Source organism: Falco naumanni, chromosome 1 (genome assembly GCF_017639655.2).
Source record: "Falco naumanni isolate bFalNau1 chromosome 1, bFalNau1.pat, whole genome shotgun sequence".
Lineage (NCBI taxonomy): Eukaryota > Metazoa > Chordata > Aves > Falconiformes > Falconidae > Falco > Falco naumanni.
Window position 1 is genome coordinate 75698578 of NC_054054.1, and position 14872 is coordinate 75713449.

A 14872-nucleotide genomic window follows, 5' to 3' on the forward strand; every position below is an offset into this window, starting at 1 on the left:
TACTGCTTGAAAATACATTACTGCAAAGAAGCATGGTGACTGGGAAAGGGAGGTAATTAATGCAGTCCTATTAAACTTTTACAAGAGTTTATTAATTTTCTCTACTGTAAGATCCGAAGACCATTTTGAGAAGAGGAGCTATGAGCATCTACACATTCTTTTTCAGTGAGTTTATATATGCAGGGAGCTGTTTAAAAGGCAGGTCAGGTGTTAAGAGTGAGCATTTCTTCACAGCTCTGCTGTCAGAACAGCTAGCAGCCTTAAGCATCACAAATACTTTATTTTGGAGAAGAAAAAGAATTTCACAAAGATCTTTGAGACAAATTCTTCTTTCCAACACAGCTTATGGAGAAGTATCAGGCTGTTTAATGTTGACTGAGCCAGCCTTAAAATCATCACATAGTTATTCATCTTCTGAAAGATTTGACATCTATAGACAAGAGAGCAAGCAACAAGCATGCACCATGAGCCAAAAGCCAACTCAGTCTTTCCATATAATTATTACACACTGAAAAACAAGCCAACCCCTTTTCAATCAGGAAAGGGGGCATTCATCCTGAAGACCCTAAACACTTCTGTGAGCCTTCGAGATCAAATGATACAGAATGCTTTATATTCACCTTTATCAAACTCAGGCTTTATTAACTCAAAACACATGCCTGCATGTTTTCATGCAAAGGAAACATTGGATATTAAGGCAAGGGAAAAAATATCCTTACTGAGAAAAAGGACCTGGGCTGCTTTATTGGGAATGAGAACAGAGTTTTTGGTGTTGGTAGGGATAGATTTCTTATTTCAGATCTCCATTCATTAACCCCCAGCTACAGAAAAGCTCCTTAATAACTGCATATCATCATCTACGGTTGTCATATAACATATCTTGACAACGAGAACGATGAACTTCCAGCATCAACAGCCACCAAACTACTGAAATGCCTCCCAGAAGCCAGGACACTCAGCTTTACTTCTCCATTCAGCTTCATAAAGTCACTACTTTTGCCAAGCACAGACAACTACTGAGCACAAAAATGTTGGGGCATTTGGAAAAACTTGCATCTATCGCCCCCAGCTTCTTCCCTCCCCTCTCTCTTTACCTCACCACACACACAGCTACCCATCTGTTTTATCCTGAGCCTGTCTTTCAGCTTCAGTATGGCTGCAGGAGAGGCGACAGTCACTAATGCCACACATCACGCCAACACCAGCATTTCACACTCCTTCCAGGCCAGGCATGCAGACAGCCTTCATTTCTGTTGCACCTTCAGAAAGCCTCCAAATTATACACAATACAGGAATAACAAACGTGACCAAGATAAATGGAAGTTTAGGTTGCTAAACTGCCCTACAAATCCCCAATTAAAGTCAAAAAGCTGGTCATTCCTATTACAGCTCTGCCTTTTGAGACAAGGGACATTAAAATGGTCCCTCGTGTTCTCAGTAAAATAGGCTGTACTGATTCTAAAAAAAAAAAAAAGCCAGTATCTTTCTTCCCAGGGCTCACTCTTGTTTTCACTCCTCAAAGTAAAATCAAGAGAGAAATCTGATGATTGTAATAATACATGTGATTTTAGAGACAGCACTTTAGAGTTACATTTGAGAACACATAATCTGAGCACGAAATGACTGTAGGAAGTTTCTTTACTGACAAGACAACAGACGACTTCTGGTTCAGGCTCTCCTAATCCTGCGGTCACAGAGACTATTGGTGCAGAAGTCAGTTCTCATGATCTGGACCACACCAACTTTAAAACAGCCCACTGAATATATGGCACATTCAAACCCTCAGCCAAGCAACTCACCTTCAATATGCATGGGTTGTGTTATCTGAGGGAAAGCCCTTCCTTTGATTCTATTTCTCATTCGACTATATACATACTGTTTCTATAGGAAGTCATTTTTAAATCCAGCCTTCTGATTTTTGAGGCCTAAAACCATCCTGAAGCCCGAGTTGCTCCAGTTGGGCAGAGATGGACACCCCTAACGAGCCCACGCTGCTGCAGTTTCTGGCGAAGGCATCACAACCCCGAGTAGCCTGGTCAGCTCCTGTGAGCCATCAAGGGAGGGGAAGGGATGAGTACAAACTAACACACCCAGCTCTGCAAAGGATGGCCAGCTTAATAACCTGACTCTGCTTACAAATAACATTCACAATAGGCACTTAAACATAGATTATGTCCTAATCCTTCCTTTATTATTTTTCTAGTTTAAAGTCAGCTGCTGCAGGCCAGCACCGAAGGCCTGACCCTGCAAGGGCGCCTCTGCCCCACAGATCCCTCAGCACGCTCATTCCCTGGCACAGCCTCCCAGGCTTTGGCAGCACCGATGCCTACAAGCAGTGCTGCCAGGCCTCTACTACATCTTTCAGGGCACGCGGGTCTGCTTTGGAAATGTAGACAGAACGTGATGAATGTGAAGCAAGACTCTGTTCCAGACGACAGCACCCGGGAAATGCTGCAATAGCTGCACGCTGAGCCTCAGCTCCATGCCCACTGCATAAAGCTGTCCCAGATCCTCTCTGAAAAGCCCATTTAGTGGAACCTCCTGGAGTTACTGGTGATCAAGTTTTTTTTTAAATTCCTTCACTCCTCATGCAAAGAGGAGGAAGGCAGGGAGAACTAACCATTCCCCTGCCACTGTCACACCACCTGTGAGCAGCTCTCAACCTTACCTATTCCATGAAGCACCCATACCTCCTCATCTGCAACCTGCTCACTTCCACGGCTGGTTCTGACAAACAGAAGCCTGGCCACCTCTCCTCCTCCTGAGGAACCAGGGCCTCCTGGCTGACCTGTCACCCAACAGGAAAAGGCTACAAGAGGGAGATCGATACAGACTGTCCTTCCAAGCAGGTGTCACATCTGAATTCTCAGCTGTTACAGGGTTTATGATTAACAGGCATGCTGCAGTGAGCATTGAGGTCTCTGGTCACTGCAATCCTGCGCTGAAGTTCAGGACAAGAAGATCTAAGTTTGAAAAGAAAGGACACTGAGTTCAGAGAAATCCAGGAGATTGGGATTTTAGTGGGTTTGTGTTTGGGGCATTTCTGTTTGTTTGTTTTGGTGGGGTTTTCCTGCTTTTTGAAGGAGACTGAACATAACTATGATATTTCTAGCCCTGCAGCTATGAGCAGATAGATTCCACAATGCACACAGAAGCAATGCTACCCTACACATTTGCATCCAGACAGGAAATCTGGTTAAAAACACAACATGGTTTTGTCAACTGTATGTTACCAGAAGAAAGGTCTGAGACAAATTTGGCACCAAACATTTTCCTGTAACTCACCTGAGACACTAATTACCAAAAGCCCAGGTTCTCACTAGTAGAAGTCAAATGAAGTCCAAATGACTTGCAGAGAACAGTTCTCTAGACCAAAAAACAAGTTCCACATCTCAGGCTCAATCAGGTTTTTAAAGCTTTACAAATGGTTATCAGTTAGCTGTTTCACACTCCTCTACAAATCAGCCCAAACCCCAGAAGAGCCTTTACCTTAGGTACTTGGGCCCGTCTTTTGTTCCCCAGCATATGCGCACACATTCAGATAAGACACTTAACTAAAAATCATCACAGGGACTCAAGACATGTCAGACCCGCAGAAAAATCAAACCAAGTGCAATTACAGGGCTGAAGTGGAAATTTAGTTACAGAGAATAAATGTCTTGTTTCCTAAAATGATTGCAGTACAAAATTATCACTTCCCGTTAAGACATCATGTATGTTAACAACTGATGATGCTCAGGAAATTAGGGCAGATTTTGCAGAACAGCGAGCTTAGTACTTCACAACTAAAGTGGCAGCGTTGCTTCTCGTAAGGCATTGTCAGAGACCGAAGCCCCCAAGTGCATAACAACACAAATAAGAATGAGGACAAGTCAGACAGAAGCTTTATAAACCATGGTCATGGTGAGAGAACATGCTGGGACAGCATCTCCCCCTCCACATCCCTGCCAATTGACTGCAGAGGAACTACAGGCTGTTTCAGGGCAAAAGATAAAAAAAAAAAAAAGGAGAGATGAGCAAGAACAATCATTTCAATATTAACAAAGCCAGGTTCCCATCCCTGAGAAGGATGGGCTCCTCAAGTAGCTTGCTAAGCAGCACAATTCAAAGGAGGAATGAAACTATAAGTAGTGTGACAGTGTGGGGAGATGGCTTTTGGTGGAACCCATAGTAGTATTACCCCTAGCTCAGAAGTACAGAGCTGGAAACAATCACAGGCTATTAACCTGTAGTCAAAAGGAACGTTCTTTTAGTTAGGATAAGCTTCTTAGACATCTTAAACATTAATTTTAGCACCACAATGTAAAATCTAAGGAAAGGGCACTTCCAGAAAATAAACCTCCATTGACTCATATTCTTTTCAGTGGTGCACACTTCCCCAGTAATTTCTGCTCCCTGTAGCAGAGGGGCACAAGAACCACTTTGCCAGCTGCTACCCTGTCTCGGCATTACATCCACATACTCAGCTGATGTGACAGGAAACACAGCTTTTTAATTAACACATTTTCTTCATTTCAAAAAGTGCCCTCTAAAGGGCTCCTCTAACAGGAATTGCTGGAAAAACTCTGTGCCACTGTTTGACATTGTGAGTAGCATGAATGAGAAGCAAAACTGAATCCTCTTACTACAGGTATGTGTAAACAGGTAGAACAAAAGAAAAGAATAATTATTTGGAAGACATAGTAAGGGAAGACAAGGATGCAAAGTCTTCAAAAGCACTCACTGCAAATATAATAACTCTTCTCCCACTGGAAGTCATTAGCAAAACCTGCAAGCTTTGCAAGGAGAACAGGGTTAGATCCATGTTCAGCGCATTACCAAGTCCTAGAATTTTATTCACAAGCAGACACCATCCTGGGAAATAACCATCACCGATTAAACAATGTGATCATATATTCTGAAAACACTAACTGGAGCTTTCAGTATGCTGGCAGCATAAGCTGTACAGACACACACATGAAGAAGTGAGAGAGGTAAGAGGGAGCTTCCTCTTGTGAGTACTGACCGGGGCAGAAGGTCCACCCCTCTGAAGCCACCCAGCCTTCAAAAGGTCCAAGACCTGCGTATTTTCATGTCTTGATGTTACTCGCCAACACAACGAAGCCACTCTTCAGGCCATGCCAAGCATTTCTGAAGTCCAGAGGGGGCTCTCCAGGGGCTGCCCAGAGGGGGCAATCAGTATTGCGTCCCAGCCTCCTGCAGCAGGAGATGCAGCTCACCTCCAGAGCCAGGCAGAGGTTAGCCACTCCAGCTGCCCACACAGGCTAGGCAGAATTAAGCCTAAGATAGTAAAACCAAGAGGCCACAGCCCACCCTGCCCTGTCCAGCAGAGGCTGGAGAGATGCAGCTGCAAGACTCCCAGTTCCAGGCATTTCTTCCATTTTCTACCTCAGAGACCTCCCGACAGCCTCCTCCCTACCACCTTCAACAGCTCAGGGCCCATGCCCCACACATACCTCTTCACCTCTTATCAGACACGGCTTCATTCATAGGTTCACAACTAATGCAAAATGAGAAAGATGATCTTTGACATGCCTTTCTACACAGAAGGTGTAAGGTTGTCTTTATCCCGTGCAGGGGAGGTGGGGTGAAAGAGGAGGGCTCGATTCTATTCATTCCTACTTGCAAAGGAGAACTACAAAATTCAGTTCCCATTGCTGCAAGCCAAAGCAGACCCACACAAAGCAGCACTTAGGACAGGACTCTCCCCAGTTTACTGCTGTTATTGTAAAGACTTCTGTGACTGCTCACCATGAGCTAAAAAAAAAGAAGCTGTTCCTTGCTTTACAGCACATCCCTTCCACCTGTCCCAGTCAGAAATCCCACTGCAGGCACGGCCAGTAAGGCCATGTTTACGGTAGAGATATGGTTTCTCAAGGGTGGTCACAGGGTCCTTAGAGAGCAGCACTGCAGAACCTTTTTCAGAATATGCAAAACTTGCAAGGTAACTGGGAGTTGGTGTCACATCTTAGTGACAGTCCCTTAATTAAAGGGGTAGGAGAAGGGCACTTGAGATCAAACCCAAATAACTTCTTTCTATTTCCAAATCTCAGACCGTCCCTCTTCCATAGCCCTAGCTGAAGGCAGGGTTGCCTAGCTGCTAGAGGTCTACACTTCAGCATCCAGGATTCATGAGATCCATTTCCAGTTCTGATCATCTACTCACTGTGAAGCCCACATTTTCATTATCATCTTATGCTTGTTTTATTTCATAGCTAAACAGCAGGCTAGCCCAAAGATGCTTCTCCCAATACATATCTTTTTACAGAACTCAGAGCTGAATTTCTGGGGCCTCTGCACTAGAGTCATGCAGCTAGTTAGGCTATTTGCAGGATGAAGTATCCTCATCAGGTTGGATGGAATATTCACTAGGCTTGGCTTCCCTTTACAAGCATCTCATTAATTCCAGAGCCTAAATTTACAAGTCCTCAGAAGATGAATAGTGGTTGCACACAGAGAGGACTTAAGCACTCCTGAATGCCAACCTCCTTTAGTAATTGCCTAGAAAACATTTATAGGAAAAGCACGGGAGGCCAGATTCAAGGTCAGCTCCTCTAATCCAGCACCATGGACATACAGCATCCAACATGTACCACCTCATTTTGAAAGAAAGAACCAAAAGGCACACTGACAGGACAAAGGAGCAGTGGAATCAGTCAGGTCAGGTTTGCACATGCTACATGGGGAACTGGTTATTTTGTACCCATCCCATAGCTCTATCATGCAGTAACAGTGTACACTACAAAAGCCCCAATCCCTGCAGAGGGTAGCCTGCAGTTTGAGGAAAGATGTCTCATTGCTCCAATTATCCACAGAGGGATTTTTATTGTATTATGGAAACAGAATACCCGTACCTTTACCACATGCCAAAACCAAGAAGGTGAATTGGAAGGCCAACATTCAAGAGAACATCCATAAGAAAGGCTTTAGGGTTTCTCAACAATACACAATTAAACCACCCCACCCTGAGAAGGGGAGGCATTAGCTGCCTGTGGTTCTGCACACACAGGTTCTGCCCATTGAAACACAATGAAGAGAATGCAATTTGAGTCTGAAGAACACAAGGCTACAATGACCTTCTAGATTAAGAAAGCGTGAAGGCACTAGTTGACAAGAGATTTCCAAGAGGGGAAAACAACTCATAAACCCCCTTGGCCAAAACCCAGGTTTGTTCTCCACAACTAATCACAACACAGATCTCTTCCCTTTAATGTAAATGACAAAATTCCCCAACAATAACTGAACAAGAGTTGGCATAATGATGCAGTGCAATTGGAAAGGCAAAGCAGAAAACATGTGACTCATAGCCCTCTCTTTCCTTTTATAAGACTACAACATAATGCCAAATAACAGTCTGCCCTGAGAGACCATCTGCACTTGCCTCTGTTTTGATGCATTTCCCAGACAAACTGAGCAGACCTGCCTCCTGATCCATGCTGCTCAGCTTTGGCTTTCCAGAGCCAACAAATATATTATTCAGCATCATCACTGTGTTATTACACATGATTTTCAGCTCTGTTACCTATTTCAGCTCCAGAACAATCAGCACAAAGCAGCTTCCATAATCTTGTGTCCCACCAGGCTCAAGATGGTTTGAAAAACATATAGAAAGCAGGCTTACCTGGCTTACTTCCTTCACAGTCATGCCCCAGTTGGCCTTTGGTGTTCAAGCCACAGGTATACACTTCCCCATCTTCCAACAGGAACACGGAGTGGTTTCCTCCGCATGCCACCTCCTTGACATTTCTGTCATGAATGAATCCATACACCTGCGGTTCAGGAATGATGACCTGGAGGTTGCTACCTATCCCAGGCTGTCCAAAAGACGAGTAACCCCAGCATAGCATTTTCTCCCTTTTCAGCAAGTCATGTATCCTTCCTGGGCAAGAGAAACAGGGGGAGGAGCGTGAATTATGTGAGTTCTTAACAAGTGAATCTACAGAGATAAAATGGTCAGATTAGGAGGTGGAAACAACCAAAAAAATGCCTTTCCTGCATGACTGTCAGGCTTGCAGACTGCCAGTAAAACGGGATTTCATTATACAAAGAATCAAAACAGCTCAGGTGCTGAGTCAGCACCTTGGTGCCATGACCATCTCCATCTGTAAGGCACTAGAAGCATTCTGAAACCCAGCAGCCCCGAGCTTTTATTTCAGCAAAATCACTCTACTTCAAAATCCAAAAATCAATCAACCCCCCAAACCAACTGTACTGCTTTTTAGACTAACAGGTCTAAATGCGAACTTTTAGAGTTAGTGTCACATTTGGGGCCATTGTTAAAATTTTTAAAGACTTTTTATATCTCAAAGGTGATCATACTGTCCTGAACAGACTGACACAGGCATTTGTGGTGTATTGCCCAATGCAGAACTGTTGTTTCTGTTAAATCCGTATCAAGAAATATTTTGCTCAACTGAACACGTTCTCGCAATCCCAAATATGTGCATGTACACACACATCCCTAAACCGCAGCAAGAACATCCCCAGAAGCAGCAGTTCACATGCAGCAGCACACTGACAGCTTGGCCCCAACAGTAACGGGCAGATAACACTGATGCAACCTGTCAGCAGTGAGGTGTCATCTTTTGTACTGTGCTCAGTGAAAGCCAGGGATTTCAGAGAGCGGGTAACATGGTTAGAGAAAAAAAAACAGCAATAAAAGGCCCAAGGAATTGCTCCGCCTGAACTTGATAACAACAACCGCATGCTAGCGCAGAAGAGTGAGGGGTAGGGAAACCACTCTTCTTCCAAAAGAAGCACATGAAAAATGTTAGTAACACTCCCTTGTCACTCCTAACCTCAATAGGTTTGGGTTACTTGTTAAACACACCATATTATTAGGATAATGAGAACTCCTTTGCTGGAACCAGAAACCAATTAAAGCTTTTTTTGTAAAGGGAAGAAGATAAAAGAATGAAAGACCTGAGACATCAAGTCTCCTCAAACAAACCTGTGCCAAGTTTCAAACTAATGCAATTTACCACAGCAGCATTTACTATCTTAGCACAGGATTAAAAAGCAAAAGGTAACCCTTTAAGTGCCAAAGATTCCTCAAAGAAACAAGACGACTCCTCCCACTCTGAGCAGGTAGGAAATGCATGCATTTGGCTTGTTTCCAAAGCCTGGTGCTAATTCAAGCTCTAGGTATTAGCAGTAAAGCCTTTCCTAATCTAAGCCCTAAGCAACGGGTGTTCATCTCTTACCCCACTATCCTTGCCCGTCAGCTGTGGTCACGCAGACAGGTGTGGTGTCTTCCACTGAGGCAAGACTGAGCTGGATGGGGGAGGGAGAAGATTGGATTTTCCAGCTGTACTTCATCAGTGGTGCTATTTCCTACCACGAACTGTTTACCAGGGTCTCTTATTAGGGGCTTTAAAGCACATTATGAATCCCATTGATCTCCAACAGCCCTTATTCCTTTATAGCATAATTCAGTTCCCACCTACACGTGTGCTTATCACTTGCAAGCTCCAGAGCACCCACAGGAAAAAGCAGGAGGTTACAAGGCTCCGTCTAGTTAAATTTGTCATTGTGTATACTCTGTACTTAGTTGCCCCTCAGCACAAAAGCCTGACAGAAGATGCCCTCTATGCTGGCTACACTATTTCCTACACTAAGAATAGGAATGCTGTGGGACACAGTAAAATTGGAAGTGCATGCATGTGCCTTAAATGACACAACTGCTATATTTATAGACAACTTCATGTTCCGTCTCAAAAAAAAAAACCCACCAAACAGCAGAAGCAACACCCTGAAGGTGGCAACACTAAGGGAGGGAATTATTTCAAAACTGACATCAGAAACAGCAGAAATGTAGGACTGCCATTTCTCTCAGCCTGGGGAACTACCTCGATACAAAGATAAAAGCAGCACAATAGCAGCAAACCTGACGATCCAAAGATCATATTCCCTGCTAGTATAAGTGGATGTTGCCTCTGAGCTGAAAAGACTCCACCACCATATGACTTGAACCACAATGACATTGTGCAACATGAGCTAAATATTAATTTGGGATCTCTTTCTAAAAGGGTTTCTGAACAGTCAAATCCCCACAGAGTACAGTCATATTTCCTAGCCCTAATTTCATTTAAAATGCTAAAAATACTTTAATTACTTTCCTTGTGTTCACATTCCACACAAGAAGTTGCTGTAACAGGGAGGGGATGCAACACAATTGGTAAGAGGTGGTTTTTCCCTCTGGGTAAGATGCTATTTAAAACAGGAAAAGTTCAAACTCCCAGTAATTCACATGCACACTAGGCTGCTATTTCGGAGGAGTCCAACCCTCAATTCATGCTAAGGGTGCTTCAGAAAATCTGGCTTTTAAGTTTACCAATCCCTACAGCAGATGACGAGGCACGCCAGACCCTTTAGAAAACCAAACCAGATTTTTGGTTAGCTTTTTAAACCATCTCCATTTAATGCCACCCCCCCTACCAGCCAAACATTTTGCTGATAAATCCCTGTGCAGCTCTCTTCCAAAGGGCACAGAGCAGCAGCACTTCGCACTCAAGAGCAAAAGCCAAGATAGCCACTTTCCATTTGAGCATACAGGCACAGCTAAATATTTCCCAGTGTCCTGCTGAACCACATTTTTAATTCACTTATTTTGAAGACATAGCACATTTTTAAAGCCACAAACGTTTAATGTTTGGTTTTTTCCTCCCCCCAGAAAAGCTGCTCCAAGCCTTAATACATCATGCATTCAAGTAGGAGCTGTATCCCGAAACACGGCTTCAAATGACAATTTCACACTCCATTTCTAACCTGGTTAAGGCAGTTACTCTTCTTTGACATTAGCAGAAAAAATAAAAATGCATGTTACACACTGCAAGCTACCCCTACAAACCGCATACCCTCCTCACACCAAAACAATTACATAAAAAGTCTCTCGTGTGGGCAGGCACTAACACAGACATATGTGCACATACACACACATATATAAAATATAGGTAAGGTTTATATTCACTTATCTGAAATTTTACAAGTGACTATTCCTAGTGCTCAGCTTGAAACACCTTAAAAATGTTTTTATCTTCAGGAAGAAGCTCTCAAGGAAGTTGTCTTTCTTTGAATGCATTAGTTAGGGCATTAAAGTTTCCAGTCACTTTTAAAAATTGGGTTGCAAAAAGGGCAAGAGCTGCAGTACCCATCCACATCACATGTTCCTGTTCTTCACAGACCACAACACAGCCAGTTTGGTACTCATGTTTTAGAGATAAGAACAGATGTAATGCAGCAAAGCTGATCACTTGCAGATGCTCCCCATACAGAACAAAAAAAAAAAAAAAACCACACAGGAGGAAAGGGAGACGTAAAGGTATAACCCAACATCGTCAAACCCTGACATTCCAGGAATAATTCACCATCAAAACAGTGAAGGATGTACACAGCACAACTAGAGATAGGAAAGCCCCACACTGGAGAGTATTTTGAGGAAATCTCTTGTGGGTGGAAGATCCACCCTCTGCCATAATAAGGCTCAGCTGACATAATAAGTACATATCCCTTGGAGACAGAACAGCCCTGGTGGTTTGGCAAAATAATAATGCTGCATGCAAAATCATGACAGGATGTGTTTTATTTTGTGAGGTTTTTTCGTTTTCAATAGCTATCACGACCGTACAGACTCTTCACACCATGGTACGAACATATTCTAAAGCCATAGCTGTGATCACAACTGCACCCCTTCTGAGAAAGTTAAATAAAAACCTTGTTTGCATCAAGCAACACTCAAGGCTGAACGCTCTCTGAACAAAGAGACCTGCCAACTGGCAAGGTACAAATAAACAAGTTTTTTTCCCTCCCTGCTGTTTGTGAGATTTCAGCAAGAAAATGTGCTCCTTTTATCAGCATTGCCCAATACCGAAGGTGTTTACTGCTTCTTTTCTGCCACTAAGCCTCCAAGCCCGCTTTCTTCTTCCTTTTGCCTTCACCCTACTCCAACTCACTGTCCAGTGTAGACCAGGCTGTAAAGCAAGAAAACTCAAGGTGTAACGGCACAGGAGCCAAGGCAGAAACAAAGCCCTTCCATTGCATAACCACATGCCCTCACAGCCAGAGGCGGCCCCGCAGAAAAAAAAAAAAAAAAAACACAACAGATAAAGTCACACGAGACCCGCATCGCCCCCACCTGCCACCCCGTAAGAGCACCTCCCTGCTCCCACCCCAGCCACGGGCTTCTCGGTTTCCGCGCTCCCCGCCGCCGCCCCCCGCCTAGGCCGGCGCTTCCCGTGTGCCACCAACCCCCCGCCCCCGGGGACGGACAGCGGCGGCCGCGGTCACCCCCCGCAGGCAGCCGCGCCGGGCAGGCCCCACCGCAGCCCCCGGCGCCCCGCACCGGCCCGGGGAGGCCCCGCCCGGGGACGCGCGTCCAGCGCTAGAGAAGGCGGCGAGCGGGGGGTGGGCCGCGGGGCTCCGCCATGCCGCCGCACCGCTCCGCGCCCCCCCCGCGCTGCCGCCCCTAGCGCCGCACCCCACACACACCCCTTCGGTACGGGGACGACGGCAGCAGCCCCACCGGGGAGCCGGGCTCTCCCTACCCCGGCCGTCGCCGCGCTGAGCGAGGCCAGGCCCAGCCCTGCCCTAGCGCGGCGGGTCCGAGCTCAGGCCCACGCCAGCGGGGCTCCGACGGCCAGCAGGGCACCTGAGGCAAGCAGCAGCTACCGCCGACCCCGCGCCGCGACCCCGCGCCGCGGCCCCGCACCCCTCCACTCACCTGCCACCGGCCCCGCCGCTGCCGCCGCGGCAACGAGGAAGTCCAGCCCCCTGATGCCGCTGCCGCCGGCGGGAGTGACGGCGCCAGGCAGCCAATGGGAAGCGCGGGGCCGGACCCCGAGCACAAATCGGAGCCGGGCGCTACGCCCTGCCCCGCCTCGCTCCGCGCAGAGCGGGGCGGGGCGCTCTGTCAGCCGGTGGGTGCCCGCCGGCGGGCGGTGTCGGTGCCGGTGCCTGCTGCGGCCCTCGCGGCCCCCCCGCAGCCGCTCGGCGCTTTACCGGGCACGCTTCGCCCGGGCAGTCCCCGGCACCGTGATGGGCAGCCCCAGGCTGGGGCGGCTGGCTCGGGGCGGGCCAGGCCCGGCAGCCTGGCGGAAGCAGCGGCGAGACGGGAGCCAGCCGGGCACCCCCCGGCCTGCTGGCGGCTGGCAGTGACTGCAGCCCGCTTCTTGGGGCAGCGGGGCGCCAATTCCTGGGGGACGCTGTGTCGCTATTTCTGCCTGGACCCCCAGGAAGGTCTCCTCAGGGAACCCCCTTTGCCTGGCGCCGGGAGCTCCTGGTGGCCGCCCGCCGTCCCGCTGTGCCGCCCGGGCTGAGGCTGCCAGGGCCGAGCCTGCGGGTAACCCGCTCAGGCCGCAAACCGCGGCCGAGGGCTGTGACCGCAAAGCCCAGGCCAGTGAGCCCGTCGGTGCAGCGCTGGGGCAGCAGAAATCCATGGGCAAAGCTCAGCCTGTGCAAATAAGCTACGATTTAAGCTATTCTAACCGAAGGTCTCAAGGGCAAGCCTGCTCTCCACAGTTTGGAATGACATTCGTGGCTTTGTTAAGAGTGAAATGCCACTTATTAATAACAATAGTCAGTTCCTTTCCCCTCTCCTTTTTTTCAGCTTGAATTTTAGGTGGCCTCTAGGCACCTGGTGGGCTTGTTTATTTGGTGAACTCACACGTTTTATACAGAGTTTTGACCTTAGGAAAATATTTGCGGTCAAAGTATAAATCTCTTTGGGAGAAAGAGGGGGAAGAAAAAAAAAAAAAGACACCAATAAGCAAGCACTTACATAACTCCCGAGTACTCATTTTCTGATCTTAATGCCATCCATTTAGAAGAAGACTCTGTACGCTGCTAGACCAATGCACAAGCTGGATCCCACTCACCTCATCAAAATGACAGCCAATATTTGAGCAAACCACACAGAGATGTTTGCAAGGGCTTGGGCTGGGGGAAGAGGTCCCTAAAGCAAGTCCGGTGACCACAGTATTCATCTCCCTTACGCTACAGTCTGACAGTCTGCAGTGTTTACATACTCAGCATGCAATGTGCCACGTATCAGATAAAAATTCACCTGTGTTTGCATGGATCCTGCATGCTTAGCATTAAAAAGAGCTACTCTCTAGTGTAAAATTACACCTGTGACATAACAGCTTTTACTTAACCAGTGCTACAAGAAGCTTCTAGAATAACTAAAAGCACAGAGGAAAAAATGTCCTTTGTTTGGTTTTTGTTTTGTTTTTATTTATTTCATCATCTGGAGGCCTTTGCAAAATAATCAGCGTTTCCCCTTATACTGGGGTTTCCTCTGACTGAGTAATCAAGGAGGAGACAGTACAGACAATAAAGCAAAAAAAAAGAAGCAGAGGAGAGAGCAAAGCCTGCAATTCGCCCGAAGGAGCCAAGAGTCTCTTGCTTAAATCAATTTCCAACTGGCTACATGTCAGCTTCGCGGAGAGCTTCCGAGGCTGCTCCTTCATGAATGGATAAAATTCTAAGTAACACCAAAACAAGCCGGTTCCGTGTGTCCGCACTCCGCTGTGCACAGCTCCCTCTGCGGGCTGCTGCCACGGCGGATTTCTTCCTAAGAACCTTGTGGGTCTTCCTCGCCATGGGTGGTCAGGCTGCGTCGGTGAGGTGAGGTCTCCTGCACGTTGTGGTAATACAAGTTACTCCTCATTAGTGTTCTGTGGTGGAGCTTTCACCTGCCTTGAGATCCCTCTTCCAGCTGGTGTTTTCCTCCGGCATCCTTCACGAGGTGCTGTTGGTAGCCTTCTGCTCCGACGGGCCACAGCACAGACCTTTTAACGGGGCTCTGCGGTGGTAGTGATGCTTTATGCCTAATCAGTCCTGCTTGTTGTCAGAGCTTGTCACCAATATAGCAGCC

General features: G+C 46.8%; 1 protein-coding gene across 6 annotated transcripts in view; it reads right to left on the reverse strand.

Moving 5' to 3' along the window:
• The window catches only part of LOC121090846 (probable E3 ubiquitin-protein ligase HERC3), a 55455-nt gene extending 42692 nt beyond the window's left edge, over nt 1-12763 (reverse strand). For 2 of the 6 annotated variants that reach the window (XR_005828758.1, XM_040599628.1), the window contains exons 1-2: nt 9204-10299; nt 7622-7879 (exon numbers count right to left, since the gene is read on the reverse strand). Coding sequence is in view for 5 of the 6 variants with exons in the window: in XM_040599628.1 (XP_040455562.1) it covers nt 7622-7847 (226 nt within the window). In the remaining variant the exon portion in view is untranslated. Of the gene's footprint in view, nt 1-7621; nt 7880-9203; nt 10300-12486; nt 12647-12718 lie in introns of those variants that run through there. The other 4 variants (XM_040599602.1, XM_040599611.1, XM_040599597.1 and 1 more) reach the window with 4 other exon arrangements.
• Nucleotides 12764-14872: the final 2109 nt, after the last annotated feature.